Raw genomic sequence first — 23,742 nt, 5'->3', positions numbered from 1 at the left:
TTTTATGGGTGGGGCCTGCTTCTAGAGCGCTGTTTTTAAAACTAGCGCGAAAGATCTCGGAACTCAAGTTGCGCTGAACGCAATTTGTGTTTAAAATTCTGTGATCTTTTGCACCGGTTATGCCGATATCGGGTGAATTACACCGAGAAAACCAACGCAATCAAGCGGAAACTCCAGGCTACTGTTGAAAATTTAATTTTCATACACAAATAAGATAAATGGTGTGAGTTTGGCGCTTTCCTTGGGCCTACATTATTTGCGCTGATTTATCCCTATTTTACATTTGGGTGTATTCCAATGAAATTCACAGGAAATCTGAGCATAACTTGACATTGGCAAAATGGGCATGGGAATGGGTGCAGTTTTGGGTCTTAACTTCCGGGTTGTGCCCAAGGAGGAAATTCCAGCCCATAGATTGAGCTAAAATATCACCACTGTTAAGCTGTGGAGGAGACTGGGGGGAGGGGGAAATGGCAAAGGATGGCAATGGATGTTTATGGATAGTTCAGTGACTGTGCAATTCACAAAGCTCAAAGGGAACTGAAACGTGTAAGGGGAGATTTTCCTGGGTTCAGCTGCACTGGATCGCCTCAGCACAGTGAATACAATACTGGAACATGCTAGTAAAGGAACCTGCCTATTTTTTCTTCCAAGGAAAGTCAAGCAGGTTCCTTTGCAGGTGTGTGTCCTAACCAATGTTCCCTCTTATATTTTTTTGGGTGTGCGACCCCTTTATGTGGCTGCGTGGCCCATTCAACATTGAAAAAACCAGTCCTGGGCTGTGCGGGACCAGCAGAGAGCTGCGCGGCCACGCAGCTTTTAGGAAAGTTGGTCCTAACTCGCTCGATTTTTCCAATATTCCAGGCAATATTGTGACTGGGTGCAGATCCAGAAAAATCTCCCTGTACAAGTTTCAGTAAGTAGATCCATGTATAAAAGTCTCAACTAGAGCAAGTATGATTAGGAAAAACATTTTGTTGTGTGTTTTGTTTTTAATGGCTGATTATGGATGAGGATTGTCTTAACAGAAAGCACAGTCCCATATTTCTCAGTTGATTGTGGGTGATTAGTTTTCATGTGAAATAAAGTCAAGAAAGAAAAATAACCTTCTATCATTCTGTTTCTGATGTAACTGCTTTAGATTCTGAACCGAGGATGCCATGTGAATGACAGAGATGGATTGACAGATATGACACTGCTACATTACACCTGCAAAGCTGGGGCTCAAGGAATTGGTGAGTTGTACCTCAAATATTTCTTCTAATATAGATTTTTTTATTAACATTTTCCTTTGTACCTTCTTTTCTTTCCTTGTTGTCTTTTGCTTCAATGCTTCTTCTTATGGCATCACCATTCTCTGACAGGAGTATTTCCTATTTTAGTAACAGATGTGATTGTTATGAGAATAAAGTGGCTGACATTTGTTTCAGTTGTGGTCATGCCAGTCATCCATCAATCCTAATCAAATAATTATGTTTTTTTTTTAAAGTACATAGTGCAGTAGAATCAACTTTCAAAGGAATATTCTATTTCGGAAGTTGAAAATTTGGGGAAAAATAAAATTTTCCCTGGCCAAAGATAAAACATAATTTTAGGCCCTTTAAATCCTGGTATTCATTGTTGAAATGTTGATTGTTCATCTGTGTGTCTTGTAAACAACATATACCACTTTTATACTTGCATGAACAAATTTCTAGAGTATGAGATCATGATAATTACATTGGCCCAGAAATTCGGGTCCCAACGCGTGAGTACGAACGGAGTACTCACACGTGGACCCGATGGAAGTGCTGGAATCTTGCATGCGCGGGAAACCGGCACTTCCGATCCTCTGAACCAAGGGGTTCAGAGGTCGAACGCGTGCGCGCGGGAGTCTGCGCGTGCGCGTTGAACTTCCTTTTTTTTTTTCAGGTTTTAACGTGCGGGTAAGTCTGTACATTTTAGAAATGTAAAAAGCAGCCGTAAGGACTTCATTTTCAAAGGTAAGTGGTCAATTATTTAAAATAAAACATTTTTTCCACAGGTTTTTTACTTTTAAATACTTTAAAACAAGGTAAGTTTATTTTTAGCCCCGTTTTTTTTATAAAATTATTTTTTTCAAAAATTAAAATTTTTGTTTAAAATAGTTATTTAATGTCATTTATAGTTTATTTACAAAGTGTGATTTTTTTTTTTGTAAAAATTTATTTGAAGGTAAAGTACAGTTTTACAGCCTCAGCATTTATACGTTTTGACAGGTCTATCTGTCAAGACTTATGAATGGAGCATTCCCTGCTCCGATTGGCTGCCTGTTGCTCACGTGATCCTAGGGGACGCTTCGCACTAACTACGCCCCTGGGACACGCCAGCATAGCGCGCCAGCCTCTGGGACAGGCCTCGGAGAGTAATTCCACGCAGGCCAAGAGGTCAACTGCCGGCGCGCTAGGTAAGTGTAGGTCGGGGGCTTGCACCCGCGGGAAGCCCCCGACCCGAATTTCTGGGCCATTGTATTATATAGCACAGAAACAGTTGTTTTGGCCCGACAGGTCTGTGCCGGTGTTTATGCTCCACACGAGCCTCCTTCCACCTACTTCATATAATCCTATCAGCTTCTGGCACTACTTGCATGTACTTAATAGTAAAAGTGAAAGCAGTCCAATGTCAATAACTATTTACAAAACAAAGTGCAACCTAAAATGCCTTTTTGAGTTAGATTTATGGCATGTTGATGGCAAAGCTTAAACATACGAGTTTTATCAACATTTACTCATTCTCCATGCTTAGACTTTGTCTACAGTCTAAAAGCCCACTGCAGTGCTTCCTAAATCTTTTTCTGGTATACTATTAGTCTAGGAAGTTAAAGTGTCAGTTCAGGATGTAAAAATCTTAGGGATAATTTTGTTTGATAATGGTGTTCAGATTTTGTAATGTCATTGCATACTTGCTTTGCATACCACTTGGTGGCACATCATACCACTACATATCCATATAAGTGTGGGCTAAAATCTTTGGCAATGGTTTAGCATCTCAAATGATGTAGTAAATTTCGGTCTTGAATGTATAGCTGATTTTCCACACATTTGTAGATATATACAGCAAATACATTAGAGAGGTACAAATTAAAATGTATTGTTAAAAAAGTGCATTGAGACAATTCCAATTTAGTATTTACAATAATAGCATTTAGGATAGTACCAGAATCTTGGATAAGTTGGTGACTTGGTTATTAGGGTGCAAAAATGTTGCTCATGGAATGCCACAATGTGGGTTTAAGCAAGTGATCCAACATGTACTGAATTTTCAGTCTTGGTCAGGCTATCGGTCAAAGTGCAAAGCAGAACCTAGGTATTTCACTGGAAGTGGTGAGGAAAGGAAAGTTGAAAGGTGAGTTCTTGTATCATGTACAGCAACTGCCACTTGCAGAGGTATTAGAGCAGGCCACCTACTTACCCAAATAGAGCTTTTTAACTAAGGAAGAGGAACTTACATTATTTAGGCCACTTTGATGCAGCTAAAAAGTAATAACATTAATTAGAAATAAGAACAATACATTTATGTTCATCAGGCAATTAAAGCTTCCTTTTAATTCCTACCAGAATTTATTTTGTATAAAAAGTAACTTTTTATTGATGGCTGAAATTCTTTCACCTATTTATGAATAAAATAATGATTTAAATATCTTTCGGATGAGACGTTAAACTGAGGCCCCATCTTCCCTCTCAGATGAATGTAAAAGATTCAACGACACTATTTGAAGAAGAGCAAGTGGGTTCTCTGTGTCCTGGCCAAAATTTATTCCTCAACCAACACCTAAAACAGATAACTTAGTCATTTATTTATTTGCTGTTTGTGGGATCTTGCTGTGCGCAAATTGGTTACCGCATTTCCTATATTACAACAGTGCTTATACTTCAAAATAACTTAATTGGCTGTAAAGTGCTTTGGGATGTTCTGAGGTTGTGAAAGGTGCTATGTAAAAGTTTATTTTAGGTAGGATTTCTCTTGCTATAGTGTACTGATACACTTGTTGAGCTTTCAGAAAGCATGCCACTTTTCATCTCATATTGTACTCATTGTCACAACAGCCACTTAAATGCTATCAGTAGCTGCCTCCTGATTGGTTCGTATTTCTCAGTAACTGAAATTTCTAATGTCCAAAATAAGGTATTAAACAAATTTTAAAAATATATATATTTCACAATAACGTGACTAACTTTTATCTATTAAAATGTCTTTTTTGTCTATTAATACATTCATTAAAGTTTTACTAAAGGCCGGGCTTGGACTTGATATTTCTTCCCTCGACAGTGCCTCTGTTAGCTGAAGACTGTTAGCTGCAGTCTGAGCATATGCAGTATGCATAATTCCTAAGATGTATCAGTAACATTTAACCAACCAAATGATTCAATGCATCTCTTTCTGTCTCTAACAAAATATATTTGGTTTTAGTTTTCAACTTATTTGATGAAAAGAGGATATATTTTAGAATATTTATTCAGGTTAAGTTTATAGTGAGGTTTTTTAAAACAGAAATGGCAGCTTGTATTGATTACACATCATCTTTCAACTTTTGTTGGTTTAAATTATAATCTATCTTTTTAAACTTCTGAAAGCATATTAAGCAACAGAGAGTCTTTCCTCATATGAATTTAAGTTCTTAAAAAAACAAATGAGTTGAATTTTGAAAGCAGTCAGAAAACTTCTAATTTTTACCTGATTATCACCCATGTTTCATTGCTCGTTAGAAAATGTAAACATTCTAATTACTGACGAGTGAAACAGAAAGTGAGAGAGATGGATAGAGAGAGACTGAAAGAGTTAGAGAGAGAATTCACCCAGAAATAGGTGGTAATTCAGAGGAGAATCCAGGCCTCGAACTCTTTATAGCTTATTTATGTTAGTAGATCATCCTCACTTGTGACTATAGCTGAAAAATTTGTTTAGTTTCAAAGGTAAAACACAATTTAGAATTGCATGTTTAATTGCCTGGAAAGAACAGCAGTTCTTGCTAAACTAAAAAAAAAAACTGTTTAAATAGTGGTGTAGTGTATGTTGCCTAAAAATGGCTCAATTGTCTGCTGGCGAATAGAGCCCTGGGGAGAGTGGAACTTCTTAGTTTAATTCCTCCCATGCTGCAGTAGCTGCGCCATCAGTCATGCAGTTCCTCATTGTGCATCAAATTTTAATCGATTGGTAGCTAACCCCCTGAGGAGTCCTACTCTTCCCCAGTGCTGTCTTCAAGAGTTTTTACTGGTGACGTTACTTCAAAAAAATTTGCAAGTGCAAGCAGAACAGTTAGGGCATGCTCACCTCATGGGGTTAAGGACTTGCGTTGGGTCTGGTGCTATCTGCATGCAAATAGCACTGTATTCAGTAGAAGATACCCCAAGAGGTACTGGGAAAATATTGTTTTATTCTGTATTTTCAATTAATATTAAATGTCCAAATAAAGTTTCTGTGGTTGACGGTTCTCTGCAAATTTATACGAATTCTGCCTCAACATTGTCCTGCTCCCCCAATGTATCCTGTAAGCCTATGTTCACTGGCATCTTCCATGTTACTTCGCTGTGACATGTCAGTTGTGTTATGCCGTATCACCCCAGAGTGCTCTTTTTGAATTATATTTTTATTCTTCCAGGAGATGCAGAGATTGCTGCCAAGTTTGCTTCACAGTTGATCGACATGGGAGCTGATGTCACTCTCCGTAGCCGTTGGACAAACATGAATGCTTTGCACTATGCAGCTTATTTTGATGTCCCTGAACTAATAAGAGTAGTTCTGAAGGATGCAAATGCTGGAGGTAAATAAACATACTTAGTTTTGAGGGAAACATGTAGACTTTCTTCCTTTGTCTCTCTTTTTTATAATTAGATAGAAACATAGAAGATAGGAGCAGGAGTAGGCCATTCGGCCCCTCGAGCCTGCTCCGCCATTCAATGCGATCATGGCTGATCATCCAAATTCAGTACCCTGTCCGTGCTTTCTTCCCATATCCCTTGATCCCCTTAGCCTTAAGAAATATATCGAACTCCTTGAATATATTTAATGAATTGGCCTCAACTGTCTTCTGTGGTAGAGAATTCCACAGGTTCACCACTCTCTGGGTGAAGAAATTCCTCCTCATCTCAGTCCTAAATGGCTTACCCCTTATCCTTAGACTGTGACCCCTGGTTCTGGACTTCCCTGCCATCAGGAACAGCCTTCCTGCATCTAGTCTGTCTAGTCCTGTTAGAATTTTATAAGTTTCAATGAGATCCCCTCTCATTCTTCTAAACTCCAGCGAATATAAGCCCAATCGACCCAATCTCTCCTCATACGTCATTCCTGCCATCCCAGGTATCAGTCTGGTGAATCTTCACTGCATTCCCTCCATGGCAAGAACATCCTTCCTCAGATAAGGCGACCAAAACTGCACACAATACTCAAGGTGTGGTCTCACCAAGGCCCTGTACAACTGCAGCAAGACATCCTTGCTCCTGTACTCGTATCCTCTCGCTATGAAGGCCAACATACCATTTGCCTTCTTAACTGCCTGCTGCACCTGCATGCTTACCTTCAGCGACTGGTGCACAAGGACACCCAGGTCTCGTTGCACTTGCCCTTTTCCCAATCTATTGCCGTTCAGATAATAATCTGCCTTCCTGTTTTTGCCACCAAAGTGGATAACCTCGCATTTATCCACATTATACTGCATCTGCCCAATCGCCCAACCTGTCCAAATCGTACTGGAGTTTCTCTGCATCCTTCTCACAGCACACACGCCCACCCAGCTTTGTGTCGTCTGCAAACTTGGAGATATTACATCTAGTTCCCTCGTCTAGATCATTAATATATATTGTGAATAACTGGGGTCCTAGCACCAATCCCTGCGGTACCCCACTAGTCACTGCCTTCCACTCGGAAAAAGACCCGTTTATTCCAACTCTTTGCTTCCATTCTGCCAACCAGTTTTCTATCCAAGTCAGTACCTTACCCCCAATCCCATGTGCTTTAACTTTGCACGCTAGTCTCTTATGTGGGACCTTATCGAAAGCCTTCTGAAAGTCCAAATACACCACATCCACTGGTTCTCCCTTCTCTATTCTACCAGTTACATCCTCAAAACATTCCAGTAGATTAGTCGAACATGATTTACCTTTTGTAAATCCATGTTGACTTTGTCCGATCCTGTCACTGTTTTCCAAGTGCTCTGCTATTACATCTTTTGTAATGGACTCTAGCATTTTCCCCACTACTGATGTCAGGCTTACCAGCCTATAATTCCCTGTTTTTTCTCTACCACCTTTTTTAAATAGTGGGGTTACATTAGCTACCCTCCAATCCATGGGAACTGTTCCAGAGTCTATCGAATTTTGGAAGATGACCAGCAATGCATCTACTATTTCTAGGGCCACTTCCTTAAGTACCCTACGATGTAGATTATCAGGCCCTGGGGAATTATCGGCCTTCAATCCCTTCAATTTCCCTAACACCATTTCCCTACAAATACTGATTTCATTCAGTTCCTCCCTCTCATTAGACCCTATGTTCCCCGACATCTCTGGGAGTTTATTTGTGTCCTCCTTTGTGAAGTATGTATTTAATTGGTCTGCCATTTCTTTGTTTACCATTATAAATTCCCCTGATTCTGACTGCAAGGGACCTACGCTTGACTTTACCAATCTTTTTCTCTTCACATATCTATAGAAGCTTTTACAGTCAATTTTTATGTTCCCTGCAAACTTACCCTATTTTCCCCCTCTGAATTAATCCCTTTGTCCTCCTTTGCTGAATCCTAAACTGCTCCCAATCCTCAGGTTTGCTGCTTTTTCTGGCCAATTTATATGTCCTCTCCTTGGATCTTATGCTATTCCTAATTTCCCTTGTTAGCCAATGTTGAGTACCTTTTTTGTTTTATTTTTATGCCAAACGGGGACGAACAAAATCTGTAGTTCATCCGTGCGATCTTTAAATGTTTGCCATTGCCTATTCACCGTCAACCCTTTAAGTAACATTCCCCAATCCATCCTAGCCAACTCGCGCCTCATACCATCGTAGTTTCCTTTATTTAAATTCAGTACCCAAGTCTCTGAATCAACTACTTCACTCTCCATCTTAATGAAGAATTCTATCATATTATGATCGCTCCTCCCCAAGGGGCCTCGCACAACAAGATTGCTAATTAATCCTTTCTCATTACATAATACCCAGTCTAAGATGGCCTGATCTCTAGTTGGTTCCTCGACATATTGGTCCAGGAAACCATCATGTATACACTCTAGGAATTCCTCTTCCACAGTATTGTTACTAATTTGGTTAGACCAATCTATATGTAGATTAAAGTCACCCATGATAACTGCTGTGCCCTTATTGCACGCATCTCTAATTTCCCATTTAATGCCACCCCCAACCTCAGCATTACTGTTTGGGGGTCTGTATACAACTCCCACTAACGTTTTCTGCCCCATGGTATTTCTCAGCTCTACCCATACAGATTCCACATCATCCTTCCATACTATTGTGTTAATCTCCTCTTTAACCAGCAATGCTACCCCACCGCCTTTTCCTTTTTGCCTTTCCTTCTTGAATATTGAATACCCCTGGATGTTGAATTCCTAGCCTTGGTCACCCTGGAGCTATGTCTCCGTAATCCCAATTGTATCATATCCATTTACATCTATTTGTGCAGCTAATTCATCTACCTTATTACGAATGCTCCTCGCATTAAGACACAAAGCCTTCAGGCTTGTTTTTTTAACACTCTTAGACCTTTTAGAATTATTGTTTACTGTGGCCATGTTTGATTTACACCCTTGATTTCTCTGCCTTCCACTTTTGCTTTTCTCCTTCCTGTCTTTTGCTTCTATCCTTGCTTCCCTTTCCACTGTCTCCCTGCACAGGCTCCCAACCCCCTGCCATTTTAGTTTAAACCCTCCCCCAGAGCAGTAGCAAACACTCCCCCTAGGACATCGGTCCCGGTCCTGCCCAGGTGCAAACCGTCCAGTTTGTACTGGTCCCACCTCCCCCAGAACCGGTTCCAATGTCCCAGGAATTTGAATCCCTCCCCCTTGCACCATGCTTCTAGCCACGTATTCATCTGAAATATCCTTCTATTTCTGCTCTGACTAGCACGTGGCACTGGTAGCAATCCTGAGATTACTACCTTCGAGGTCCTATTTTTTATTTTACCTCCTAATTCCCTATATTCAGCTTTTAGGACCTCATCCCGTTTTTTACCTATATCGTTGGTACCTATATACACCACGACAACTGGCTGTTCACCCTCCCCCTCCAGAATGCCCTGCAGCCGCTCCAAGACATCCTTGACCCTTGCACCAGGGAGGCAACATACCATCCTGGAGTCTCGTTTGCGGCCGCAGAAACACCTATCTATTCCCCTTACAATAGAATCCCCTATCACTATAGCTCTCCTGCTCTTTTTCCTCCCGTCCCGTGCAGCAGAACCACCCACGGTGCCAGGAAGTTGACTGCTGCTGCCTTCCCCCCGATAAGCCATCCTCCCCAACAATATCCAAAGCGGTATATCTGTTTGAGAGGGGCATGGCCACAGGGGACCCCTGCACTACCTGCCTGGCGGTCCCTACTACTCTGCCTGGCGGTCACCCATTCCCTTCCTGCCTGTGCAGCCTTTACCTGTGGTGTGACAAACTGATTAACCGTGATATCCACGACGTCCTCAGCATCGCGAATGCTCCAGTATGTATCCATTCGCAGCTCCAGCACCGCAATGCGGTCTGCCAGTAGCTGCAGCTGGATACACTTCCCGCACACATGGTCGTCAGGGACACAGGAAGTGTCCCTGATTTCCCACATAGTGCAGGAGGAGCATGCCACGAGGCCGAGCTTTGCTGCCATGACTTACCCTTTAATTAATTCAAATTAAATCAATAGCACCAATTATGCTACAATTAAATTTATCGGTATTTGTATTGGAGATACAGTGAAACCTGTAAATTACAGACTGCTAAGGGACTGGCATCAACTGATCTTTTTTTGCAGGTGTTCTTATTTTCAAAATGGTGATTGTATGCGCTGTAACAATCACCCCAACAATTTTGAAGAACCAGCTGAGATTATGATTAGCTGCAACAATGCTAAGAACATAAGTTTGGAAGCAGATATAACGACAAATCAGATATGCCAAGTACAGTATCTGTACAGTTGAACCTGTTCCTAACAACACTGAGACGACGGACAACCATACTGCATAGGGTCGGGTGCGCGCACATCTTCTGGGCCCAAATTATGGTGCGTGCACATCTTCAAACCTAGATACTGGCAGCGTCTATGGGGGAATTCAAACCCCGATACTGGCAGCGTCTATGGGGGAATTCAAACCCCGATACTGGCAGCAGCTGTGGGAGTTATTCAAACCCCGATACTGGCAGGGACAGCGGCTTTGGGGGAATTCAAACCCCGATACTGGCAGCGGCTGTGGGGGGATTCAAACCCCGATACTAGCAGCTGCTGTGGGGGGATTCAAACCCCGATACTGGCAGCATCTATGGGGGAATTCAAACCCCGATACTGGCAGCATCTATGGGGGAATTCAAACCCCGATACTGGCAGCGGCTGTGGGGGGATTCAAACCCCGATACTGGCAGCATCTATGGGGGAATTCAAACCCCGATACTGGCAGCGGCTGTGGGGGGGATTCAAACCCCGATACTGGCAGCGTCGATGGGGGAATTCAAACCCCGATACTGGCAGCGGCTGTGGGGGGAATTCAAACCCCGATACTGGCAGCGGCTGTGGGGGGAATTCAAACCCCGATACTGGCAGGGACAGCGGCTTTGGGGGAATTCAAACCCCGATACTGGCAGCGGCTGTGGGGGGATTCAAACCCCGATACTAGCAGCTGCTGTGGGGGGATTCAAACCCCGATACTGGCAGCATCTATGGGGGAATTCAAACCCCGATACTGGCAGCATCTATGGGGGAATTCAAACCCCGATACTGGCAGCGGCTGTGGGGGGATTCAAACCCCGATACTGGCAGCGTCTATGGGGGAATTCAAACCCCGATACTGGCAGCGGCTGTGGGGGGATTCAAACCCCGATACTGGCAGCGTCTATGGGGGAATTCAAACCCCGATACTGGCAGCGGCTGTGGGGGGAATTCAAACCCCGATACTGGCAGCGGCTGTGGGGGGAATTCAAACCCCGATACTGGCAGGGACAGCGGCTTTGGGGGAATTCAAACCCCGATACTGGCAGCGGCTGTGGGGGGATTCAAACCCCGATACTAGCAGCTGCTGTGGGGGGATTCAAACCCCGATACTGGCAGCATCTATGGGGGAATTCAAACCCCGATACTGGCAGCATCTATGGGGGAATTCAAACCCCGATACTGGCAGCGGCTGTGGGGGGATTCAAACCCCGATACTGGCAGCGTCTATGGGGGAATTCAAACCCCGATACTGGCAGCGGCTGTGGGGGGATTCAAACCCCGATACTGGCAGCGTCTATGGGGGAATTCAAACCTCGATACCGGCAGCGTCTATGGGGGAGTTCAAACCCCGATACCGGCAGCGGCTGTGGGGGAATTCAAACCCCGATACCGGCAGCGGCTGTGGGGGGATTCAAACCCCGATACCGGCAGCGTCTATGGGGGAGTTCAAACCCCGATACTGGCAGCGGCTGTGGGGGTATTCAAACCCCGATACTGGCAGCGGCTGTGGGGGTGTTCAAACCCCGATACCGGTAGCGTCTATGGGGGAGTTCAAACCCCGATACTGGCAGCGGCTGTGGGGGGATTCAAACCCCGATACCGGCAGCGGCTGTGGGGGAGTTCAAAAGCCGATACTGGCAGCGGCTGTGGGGGAATTCAAACCCCGATACCGGTAGCGTCTATGGGGGAGTTCAAACCCCGATACTGGCAGCGGCTGTGGGGTAGTTCAAACCCCGATACTGGCAGCGGCTGTGGGGGAATTCAAACCCCGATACTGGCAGCGGCTGTGGGGGAATTCAAACCCCGATACCGGCAGCGGCTGTGGGGGGATTCAAACCCCGATACCGGTAGCGTCTATGGGGGAGTTCAAACCCCGATACTGGCAGCGGCTGTGGGGGGAATTCAAACCCCGATACCGGCAGCGGCTGTGGGGGAATTCAAACCCTGATACCGGCAGCGGCTGTGGGGGGATTCAAACCCCGATACCGGCAGCGGCTGTGGGGGGATTCAAACCCCGATACTGGCAGCGGCTGTGGGGGGATTCAAACCCCGATACTGGCAGCGGCTGTGGGGGGATTCAAACCCCGATACCGGCAGCGGCTTTGGGGGAATTCAAACCCCGATACCGGCAGCGACTGTGGGGGGATTCAAACCCCGATACTGGCAGCGGCTGTGGGGGGATTCAAACCCCGATACTGGCAGCGGCTGTGGGGGGAATCAAACCCCGATACTGGCAGGGACAGCGGCTGTGGGGGAATTCAAACCCCGATACCGGCTGTGGGGGATTCAAACCCCGATATTGGCAGCGGGAGAATTCAAACCCCGATACCGGCAGCGGGGGAATTCAAACCCCGATACCGGCAGCGGCCGTGAGGGGGAACTCAAACCCCGATACCGGCTGTGGGGGGAATTCAAACCCAGATACTGGCAGCGGATGTGGGGGGAATTCAAACCCCGATACTGACAGCGGCTGTGGGGGGAATTCAAACCCCGATACTGGCAGCGGCTGTGGGGGGAATTCAAACCCCGATACCGGCTGTGGGGGATTCAAACCCCGATACCGGCAGCTGGGGGATTCAAACCCCGATACCGGCAGCGGGGGGATTCAAACCCCGATACCGGCAGCGGGGGAATTCAAACCCCGATACCGGCAGCGGGGGATTTCAAACCCCGATACCGGCAGCGGGGGATTTCAAACCCCGATACCGGCAGCGGCCGTGAGGGGGAACTCAGACCCCGATACCAGCTGTGGGGGGAATTCAAACCCCGATACCGGCAGCGGCTGTGGGGCGAATTCAAACCCCGACACCGGCAGCGGCCATGAGGGGGAATTCAAACCCCGATACCGGCTGTGGGGGAATTCAAACCCTGATACCGGCAGCGGCTGTGGGGGGGAATTCAAACCCTGATACTGGCAGCGGCTGTGGGAGTTATTCAAACCCCGATACTGGCAGGGACAGCGGCTTTGGGGGAATTCAAACCCCGGGGACCATGAAGGAGTCAGTGTTGAAATCCCTGGGCTCCGAGGCCTGTAGTAGTTCGATGCAATTCCTCTCAGTCTGAGTGCTTCAGCGAATGTACTTTGAGGAAAAATGGTTTGTTGCTGAAATGAGTCGGGTATTTCAGGTTATATTCCTGTCGCTGCTCTCCATAATGTTCTTTCCATTCCCTCCAGTGGCTTTTTCCATCTTCCAGGAGTTGTTGCTTCCTTTTCTTTCTTTTAATCAACTCTTTCCCTTCATCGAGAAGGTCAGACTCGAGACTGAAGTCCATCTTGCTGCTATCTTTTTTTACCCACCATAGCTGGAGACAGAATTGGGAGAATACCCCATGATGTTCCAGTTCATGAAAAGTGCTTGGAAAGCATGATTTTGTGTTCCTATGAGACATGAAACTGGGAACCATGGGCTCCTGTGAAATTGATTTTTTTTCACTTGACTGTTACCGTACCAAACTTTAAGCATAAAGGGTCAGTACTCCTTGACAATAGGCTCACTGTATTTTGTTTCGCTTGCCGATAAAACAATATTCGAGCACCATTTTTTATTTTTCTCGACGATTATTTTCCCTTTTCACCTGTCTCTGGATTCACAATTCTGAGATTCTGTCTGCCACCTCATGTTTCCTCCAGTGAAAGAAAGCATTACTTAGTGATTTGCATAGGGCATTGGCCTTTTATATATGTAGATATAAGCTGAATGACTTTCGTCAACTTAGGCCATTGTTTTGTTTTCTTTGGGAAAAGTACTTTAGGTAAAACTATTACTTAACAGAGGTTAGCAAATCAGATGTTACTCCTTAGCACACTGATAAACATCAAGAAAAAGTAGAGCTCCTCCTACTCGTGCAGTAGCTACTTGTTGGACCAATACGCAAAGGACCCCTCTTCAGGTCATTTTCAGTGACATGGACCTACATGCAAACTTTTACAAAGCACTGTTACCTGAACTTCACAGCTCATGATGACAAGTGCTTTAATAATACTGTCTTCAAACTAACCTGAAGATAAAGATTGTTTTTATAGTATCTCTGAATAGTTTTCTTCTGTATGTGCAGATTGAGTGAATCATAGATATTTTCTTTCTCATTCTTTGAATAAAAGTCATCCTCCATACAAAAGCTTCATCCTCACCTAACCTTGTTTCTCTTCTGTTCTGGAGTGGCTTGTTGCCACTTTGCTTTATGGCATGTTTTAGTGTTCTTGCTGTTGCTTAACATCTTAGTGCTGTATCTTATTGAAAAAGAACTAAAGGTATACCTTAGAACGTGACTTAATTTGCAAAAGAATAGGGAAGATTACCAGACTGCCGAGGGCATGAATTCTCAAAGCAGTAGTAATTTTTATCAACAATTTTCCCTATGAAATTTTTGTATACTGAGGTCGAACTTCTTTCAAAGAACATGCCTGCAGTAGATGTTCCATCATTAATGGAATTTTTGGTGCTCTGTAGTACCAAACCTGCTATTTGTTTATTTAGTGGTGGTGAAGAATGTCTACTAACCATGTTTGAGCCTTTCTCTATAAGTTAGTCCTCTAAGGACTGGAGTTATCCTGGTCACTCTCCTCTGAACTCTTTCTAATGCATCTGTATCCTTTTTTTTAGATATGGTGACCTAAACTGAACGTCATACTCCAGAATTAACCTCACCATTGACCTGTACTTGTCAATATAACATGTTCTAACTTGTAGTCCAATGCCCTCCACATGTATCATAGTACTCAGCTAGTCTTATTAAAAACTGCCTTACACTGACCAGATGGTATGATCAGTGATCACTCCCAAATCATTTTCCTTAACACGGTGGCATAGTGGTTAGCACTGCTGCCTCACAGCGCCAGGGACCCGGGTTCGAATCTGGCCTCGGGTGACTGTCTGTGTGGAGTTTGCACATTCTCCCCGTGTTTGCGTGGGTTTCCTCCGGGTGCTCCGGTTTCCTCCCACAGTCCAAAGATGTGCGGGTTAGGTTGATTGGCTATGATAAATTGACCCTTAGTGTTAGGGGGATTAAATACGTGGGGTTACGGGGATAGGGTGGGATATGTGTTGGTGTAGGGGTTACGGGGATTGGGTGGGATATGTGTCGGTGCAAGCTCGATGGGCCGAAATGGCCTCTATCTGCATTGTGGGGTTTCTGTGATTTCTGTGATATATAGGACCCTTTTCATGTTCTACATGTTTACCATTACCTGTTTTTATATGCATAACCCAACGTTTATACCCACATTAAGATTCATCTGCCATATCTAGGCTGATCTACCTAATTGGTCTAACTGTCTCCGAAGGTGGTCAGTCTCCTTTCTGGTTGTTACTTGTCCATTGTCTTTAGCAAATTAAATAATTTAATATAACTCTCACTTTGTTTGGAATTTGTCTACAGTACTGCTTCGTGAAAATTGACGTTAAGAATCCATTCATCTTCTGTACCATAACCTAATATGGGATGAAAGTATTTTCTTTTTGATGGTCATGTGTGTGTTTTATGTGTTATTATACTGTATGTGTTTTAGCAGTCTCAACTTTGTGAGTGTAGGTCTAGAGTACAAAACTCATTGTAATTTACCACAAAATTGGCAATCTCACTCAAACCACAAAATGGCTGGTGTGGGAGATGGAAAAAAGTCAGTAGGGTGTGACATTCTGGAATTGGGGTTAATGTATGTTATTGTTACCATGATGTTTGACCTCATGATGCTGACATTGGGTGACAGAGTGGAAAAAAACTCTTCTGTTTTCTAGTAGTGATAACCCAAAACTGAACACAAACATTGAACAATTAATCACAAAATAGCCCAATGATTTAGTTCAGTTGTCAGGAAATTGTGCATTTATTCTGTACCTATTATTGACAGAGGTGGATGCCACTTGCAGCGATTTCAACTTTGGAACATCTCTGCACATTGCAGCGTCAAACCTCTGCTTGTCAGCTGTGAAATGTTTATTGGAACATGGAGCCAATCCTGTCTTTAGGGTAAGAAACTATAGTATTTTAAAATGAACAGATCCAGTCTTTAGAAATAGCAGTAATACCCAAATTAATTTGTAATAAAAATGAAAAACCTAAATGCAGATATTTAGATGTAAAAATAAATTAATCTGCATACTCAGATTAGCATTTTGTGATTTTTTTTTTAAAGCATTAAAAATTGAACTGGAATGCCTATGGTAACATAATTCACTGTCATGCAGTATATAATCCTCACACCTCAAGCATGGTGCTTAGGAAAAGGACCAGAGAAGTGCTGATACTAGTAAAACTGCCGTAGGAGAGAAGGAAGAACATTGTGGGCAGGGAAGTGAGGGAAACATCCTTTAATATCATGTAAAGTGTCTTCAGTGGGGTAGTTATATCTAGTTATGGTAACTGGGAGAGCCATTTCTTATCTTTCTGGCGCATATTTTACTGTTGGGTTAGGCGTCCCTCCGTTAACATTATTCTGTCAGTATTCTTTCTTCAGCTATTAAATGCAAGATTACTGTGGATGGAAAGTTAAAATATTTAGGAGGCCCTGACTTATTTATGCAAGTAGAAAAGTCTTAGAAAAATTACTTGCTGCAGACGACTAATCTATTATTTTGATTCAAAGATGCCTACTTTCTTCCCCTTATTTAACCTCCATTTTTATTTTTCTGGTTCCTATATTCTTCTCTTCACAAATGCTACTCTGTAGTATAAAATAACCATGCAAAATGAATTTATTGGAATTTGTATTCATTTAGTGTTACAAAATAAAGGATTGAAATGAGTAATTGGGAAAAATTGTTCACAAAATAAGAACAAGTTTACTCTTTGGCTCGATGTATCCCTGTGTTATGAATACCTGAGGTAATTGTAAGCTTTATGTATGTATAAATATAGCAATGATCGTAAGATAATAATCTAGAGAGATACTAGTAGAAAGCTGAGAACTTCAGCGATCATCTTTTACAGTTACTTCCTGAATACACTGTGCAATTCTAATCATGTTTCTATTTCTTCATCCAACTCTCTGATCAATATTGTAAAATTAGTCTAAATTGAATTGAAAGTTTTTTTGCTAACACATATCTACTGGTACATCTGTTGAAACAGTTGTAACCCATTCCACTTAGAAATGATTAATAGCTGTCAGATTGAGGACAACATAATTTCCTCTATCTGGGTTGATTCAAAAAGGGTCCCAATATACAGTAAAACCTAACCCTCAAGCTATAATGAACAGGCACTGCCAAAGCACATACATTACCATGTAACTGTTTTGTGCTATGGGTTTGTCCTGCTTTGTGATATTCACTTGCTATCTAGTCTGGGGCTCGTTGCTTCCCAGCATTGGCAGCACATTAGAGTAGCAGATGTTTGGATACTCTGGGCACCAGGCACTTCTGGCAGAGACCTGGAGCACCGCATTTGTGTGACACAAGGCCTTTGCACCGCCATCAACCATCCCAGTGTGCCAGCGCACATTGAGTGGGACTCCAAGGCGATGACGAAGGAGGGACAGGTCAGATGTGTGGAGGAGGTTGGAGGTGGGTGGGGTGCGATAATGAATCAATACCATTCAAACAGAGCATTTTGTAGCACAGCTACCTTGGTAGATCATGGAAGGTAACAACAATAACTTGCATTTATATAGGGTCTTTAACATAATTGAAAACAAGGATGAGAATTTTAAAATTGAGGTGTTGCCGGACCGGGAACCAATGTCGGTCAGCGAGCACAGGGGTGATGGGTGAACGGGACTTGGTGCGAGTTAGAATACGGGCAGCTGAGTTTCGGAAGAGTTCAAGTTTATGAAGGGTGGAAAATGGGAGCCCGCCAGTTGTTAGATTTAAATCCTTGGATTATATTTATTGTGAAAATTTTAAAAATAGGCTATGGTATCTACTTGTTATTAATTTGGTCAGGTAAGATGACTATCATCACATTGACTTTGCTGATCTGAAAGGTATAACAGCTTATGAATAACATCTGGCGATGTTGGCAATGTTTATCCTTCTGTCTTCAAGCTGTTTTTTTTTCTTTTTTGTGTTGCATCTGATCTTGTTGCGATTTCTTGAGGTATGCTTGGAAAAATTGTGACATATTTTCATTGATGAAAAATTCATTTAGGCCAGTTCAAGACTGTTAAATCATTCACATCCTAGTATTATAATGCTGTAATACTAGGTTTCTGTCACAAGAGGTCACCAATAAGCTACAAGGGAACAGCAGAGTGCCTGATAGTACCAGAAAATAGACACTGAAGGATTTCAGTTTCTTTGCACTCCACATAACGTGATGTGTACTTAAATATTTTCTGTAGATCCTGGCTCTTTCATTCCCCAATCCCACTCCCCTGCAAGAAAAAGCAGGCCCAGATTTCAGATCTGGAGTTTTACCACAATGATGGAAAAAAAAACCTAATGCCTCTTCAGTTTCTTTCAATTTCTTGAGTCATATTTGGGTAAAATTGAGTGGGGTCACTTTTTGTATGCAGTGTAGTGCAGTGGATGGTGGTGGGTGGGGGGGGGGGGCGGGGTGTGGGCGCGGTGCTCTATTCTGTCTGCTCAGCGCAGTTGGCGGGGACATATGCCATTTTCATGGCCGGACTTAATTTAAATGCAGTTGGCAAGCTGCCAGCACTAATCACGCTCCCTATCGACAGTTCGGTGATTGGAAGTGTGAGAAATCTGACAGGCCGGCCTCTACTTCAAGGCAGCCTGCAGCCCTTGAAGAGGAGGTGAACTTATAAAGGATAAATAGTGGACAGTGATTTCCTGGAACAGCAGGCAGCATGACTTCAATCAGGGTTTCCAGATTTTCTGATGCAGCAGTGCTCATAGAGGAAGTTAGCAGCAGAAAGGAGATTCACTTTCGCTCTGATGGGTGACGGGTACCCAGACAAATTTCTCAGCAGCAGTGGAGAGAGGTGGCAGAGCAATTAAATGCGACCATCATTGTTCCCATGACTTGTAGTGCAGGTAAAAATAAATGAATGACCTCACCAGGACTGTTGAGGTAAGGCACGTCTTCATATCTCTCTTACTCTCTGCATAGGCTTGCATCACTGTACTTTAGCCCCAGCACTATCAATACATTCCTTCCCCCACTTCCCATGCTTCTCAAATCACCTGCACCTGCTGCTTGCACTCACATCCTCAAGACCAGCTACTGACCTCACAGCTACTTTCCCCTCTTAGCCACACTTGGTGCTTCTTCATCTTATCACGCACACCATGCTAAGCTACCTCAGACATACTGAAAACCTTTCAACAGGGCACAGACTAATTTATTTCCACTCTTGCAGGAGTAGCTGGCACACAATAGAAGGGAGAGTACGAGCACAGGAGGAAGTCCTGCTTCTGTACAGACACTGACACCAATGGAAGAGAGATGGCTACGCCGGAGGCCAAGCACAGCAGATGTTTAGGCATTTTCCCTGCTTTTCTCTTTCACTAAACTCTTTCATTCACACACTCAGCATGACCATCTGGTAATGCATTGCGCTGTCACTCATCTGCTACTGCTTACCCCTATTAACCTTTGTCCTTCCCGTTTTTGAGGTTTGTCAGATATCTCGGGGCTTGCAGGCACTGAGGGTGAATCCACTCTTGAAGTTGTACTATTACTTGTCTTTCCAAGGACCTGCACAGAAATTGGCACCTTGTGTGGTGTGGATATATATTTTAGAGGGGTCTGCACTGAGCACAAGTGAGCAGAGTCAGTGAAAAGAACAGACTATGAAATAGCTCACCAGAGAGCCAGCTAATATCCTCGCTCTGTTGAAAAGGACAGAGATGCAGACTTTAGGGTCCCAGCCTTTAAAAGAAAGATGTTGATGCACCAACAATTGCTCAGTGTATTGGGCTGCCTGCTGTGGAGCTTCCACTCTGTCGGAGAGTGTGGAAGAGTCCACTACTCATGGCTTGACACATTGCAGTCAAGCCTGGAGCATGTGGTTAACTCAGTAGACACTACGTTTGGCCCCCCCTGCAAGAGTCTGTAGAACCAGTAGAATCTTTCAGGGATGGTCATATTAAGGCCATACAGGCTCTGGGCTCAACCATCTTCTCTGCCTTGGATAGACTCAAACTCCCAGAGGTCGCCAACCACGAGCATCTCAAGAATGTGACTGAGCCACATCAGCTTTCCACCTCCCATGCTCAAGCCACAAGGGAAGCAGCTCGTAGAAGAGCGCTTAAGACAGGCCCAAGGGGCTCACACCAGAGTGATAATTAATGTTAAGTCTGTAAAATTATAATCCTTTTGAAATCTGTGTGTGTGGAGAATGTTCCTGTAGTAGCTGGTGATCCTGCAATGTTGGTTGATATGAATATCAATGTTGGTCTTTGGACGAATGCAGTTTATTTGAGGGTAGAAGGACTGGGAGAGATGTTGGACAAAACCATTACTGCAAGGGAGCAGGGATTGTTCAGCTGAAGTGCTTTTAAATAAGTTGCTGCTGAAGAGCTCTGGCTGCAGGCAGCAATTGGAGCCCTCATCTTCTGTCATCAGCATCCTCTCCCTCATCATGTGGCTGACAGTCCTCATTCAATGGCGGCTCTATGTGTTGTTCCTATTACAGATCAAAGTTATGCAGCATACAGCAAACCACTATGATACGGGTCACTCTTTGTGGACGGTATTGCAGGAAGCAGCAGACCCGTCCAAGCAGTAGAATTGTTGCTTGAGTATGCCAATGGTCTGCTTGATGAGAGCGTGGGTTCCTGAGGGGAGTCATAGGCCAAGTGTGCAGGGGAATAGCCCTTATCCCCAAGAAGACAACCTGTCACTTGCTGTGCAGGGGCAAAGAGTTGGGAAAGTGGGCATAGACTTGCATGATGCTCTGCTGGTGATTACACACCAGTTGTATATTAATGGAATGGAAGCCCATGCGATTCATGAAGGCAGAGGGGTAATTTGAAGGAGCCGGCAGGGAGGCATGGGTGCAGTCAGCAATGCCCTGGACTTGCGGGATGATGTGCCTCAATAAATCCGAGACTCGATGTTAGCGAAACAAAACAAGGCTTTTATTGACTTAGAAGGTAACACACAGAGGAGAATGTATCTTCCATCCAGAGGTCTGCCGTACTGGATGTGCTGCAGGCTGGGCCAGCTTACATAGGAGCCAGGTATGGGCGGAGCCCTACACACAGTACAATGGAAATGAAACTGAAACCAACCACAGTCACAGGCAGAGAAATACTGATGAGTGATGAATGGAATATTTCATCACACGGGGGAAGGCTGCAATCTCTGAACCTCGAGCCCTATCCTGCTGCTTACAGATGTCTGTGGGAAAAGTGATGAAAGTGTTTGCTCTAACATGGCATCAGTCACCTGTTTAATGCAAGCATAAACTGCAGACTGATTGATGTTACTGATAACCTTTGTAGCAGCCTGGAAGGAGCCAAAGGTTCAGGGCTGCACTGACATTGACTGCATTAGGCAGTGTTGTGCTAGCTGTAGCACGTGGTTGCAGGTTTTGTTGCAGGAGTAAGCACAACTTTGTGATAGCCTCCCTAGAGAAGTGAAGCCTGTTTATGCACTGCTCCTCAGGAAACTGCAGGTCTGTTGTCCTGCGCCTACACATTTTGTTGGGAGGGTAAGGATTCCTGTGAGCCCGCCTCATTCTATTTGCTCTTCCTGCAGCTGCAGCTCTGTTTAGAGCTTCCTCCTGCTGTTGCTCCTCCTCCTCTTGCAGAAGGACCCCCCTGAAGGAAAAATGCATTGCCAGAAACCCCTTAAGAATTCAAAATGTTCTACAAGCACTTTGAAATGGAGCCAAAAACCACAATGTAACACGAGCAAAATCTATTCCAAAACTTTCCAGGGTTTTACCTGAGAGCAACTGAGAATTCCTTTTGATTGTCACTGGAAATGGCCGCACCTCAACTTGTACTGCCCATGATTTGTGAATGGATCAGGAGCTAGCGGTAGCAATGCAGCCAGAGACGAAAATGTCTCAACATAATTTGATGCTGATTTGCATATATTCAATAGTTGCTTGTCTATTTCAGGCAGGAGTTCTGGCTGTCTGAATCGAAATCTGACCTAAAATCAGCACAGGCGGACAAGCAGCGGTAAATTGGTGGTTCTGTTTCCTACGCAATATTGGTCCTGCTACACCATTTTTAGGTGTAAGTAAGATGCTGGTGTGATGAAAATCACAGTGTGTTTACAAGCAGTGAGTGTTTTTGTTGACATGTTGGTTCCATCAGTGGGCTCAGATTTGTGCCCCTGACTTGAACTTGGGGCGGATATCAGGCAGGTGGGGGCTGAGGACTCGGCATTCATGTCAGTCGTGGGTAAGGGGTTGTGGGATGGTCTCGCGATGGGTGGGGTGTGGAGCCCCGGACAGGGGAAGCCTAAACATTCCATGTAAGGCCCAGAGGACTACTCCCCTAGGCCCCACAAAAAAACTTCCTGGTTGGGCCTCTTCTGGCCCCAACTCCTCTTCCCACAAAGTTAGCCTGGCAGTAAAGCCACAACAGTTTCTCCGCTCAGGCCACTGGCTAAGATAGCAGTTAAGTCCCGATGACATAATCGGAGCCCAGTCTGCATATTTAAAGAAGGTCCCTGCCAGTTTCTGGCAGGTGTCTTTCCTGCCTGCTCAGAAGATCAAGTTAAAATGGAAGACTACGAGAAGGGAATAGGATGTCGGCAGGTAAGTTTCCAGGGCAATTTTAACTGCCTGCCTGGCCGGTTTCTGCTCAGTGAGCAGGATTAAAATTGCCTCAATAGATTGTGAATTGGCTCAAGTTACAGTAATATATTATGTCATGTGAAATACTCAATTACTTGCTCTAGTCTGTCTATGTGAGGCATTAGCTAGAGACAAGGGGCTGGATTTTGCCAGGCCCGAGGAGGCGGGTTTGAAGGCGGGTCAGGTGGGAAAGTTGCCAACAATTGCGTCGGGATCCGATCCCGCCTCCAGCCCACCTCTGAGCAACTTTCCCAAATGCGGGCTTTCAGACCCCGTTTCGGTGGCGGGATAGGCCCTTAAGGCACTTAACAACCACTTAAGTGCCTCTTTAATGCCATTTTGAGAGGTCTTTGAGTTTAACACATTTCCCGCATGCTGCATGTCTCCCCTGGAACACGCCAGTTAATTCTGGCGGGCTCACAAGTGGATGGCTTCCTAACAGCTGCAGCGCCACCATAAAAAAAGGAGTTTTCAACAATGATCATGTGCAGGTGGCAGAACTTTCTTTTCTCAGGTCTGGGAGAACTTTTTGCAGGTCTGCTCATTTTGGAAGTTTTGAAGCTGAGATCCATCTCCACTGTGACCTCCTGGGAAACCCCTCTCCCCACCTTGACTGAGCGCTTCCTCAACTGAGGTATATACCTGCAGCATGGGAACCATTTACTGTATTTCCTTTCCTCCTGGACCTCAGATCTGGACGAAGACCAGCCGCGGCAGCAGCAGAACCCCGAACAACAGCAGCATCAAAAGCAGGAACAACAACAGGACGCCAGCCTGCTGCTCACCCACCTGAAGCTGCACATGCCAGAAAGCGCCAGCGCAGGGAAGGACATCGCCGCAGGAGATACCCCCAAAACAGGGTTTACAGACAGAGGATGAGCTACCTCAACATGACTGAGCAGCAGTGCCAAAGGAGGCTGAGACTTTCG

The 23,742-nt window shown here is 44.4% G+C and overlaps 1 protein-coding gene across 8 annotated transcripts in view; it reads left to right on the top strand.

Annotated features, from left to right (window-relative positions):
- Positions 1–23,742, top strand: part of LOC147121022 (CAP-Gly domain-containing linker protein 4-like) — a 457,143-nt gene that overhangs the window by 88,497 nt on the left and 344,904 nt on the right. For all 8 annotated transcript variants that reach the window (XM_085980323.1, XM_085980320.1, XM_085980321.1 and 5 more), the window contains 3 exons: positions 1,142–1,235; positions 5,618–5,779; positions 16,001–16,119. In XM_085980323.1, coding sequence (XP_085836449.1) covers positions 1,142–1,235; positions 5,618–5,779; positions 16,001–16,119 — 375 coding nt within the window. The remainder of the gene's footprint in view (positions 1–1,141; positions 1,236–5,617; positions 5,780–16,000; positions 16,120–23,742) is intronic.

This window comes from Somniosus microcephalus, chromosome 3 (genome assembly GCF_052327205.1).
Source record: "Somniosus microcephalus isolate GS21.2 chromosome 3, FLI_Smic_1.0, whole genome shotgun sequence".
Taxonomy (NCBI): domain Eukaryota; kingdom Metazoa; phylum Chordata; class Chondrichthyes; order Squaliformes; family Somniosidae; genus Somniosus; species Somniosus microcephalus.
Note: the sequence above shows the minus strand (reverse complement) of the source record. Positions and strands in the feature narration are given on the sequence as shown.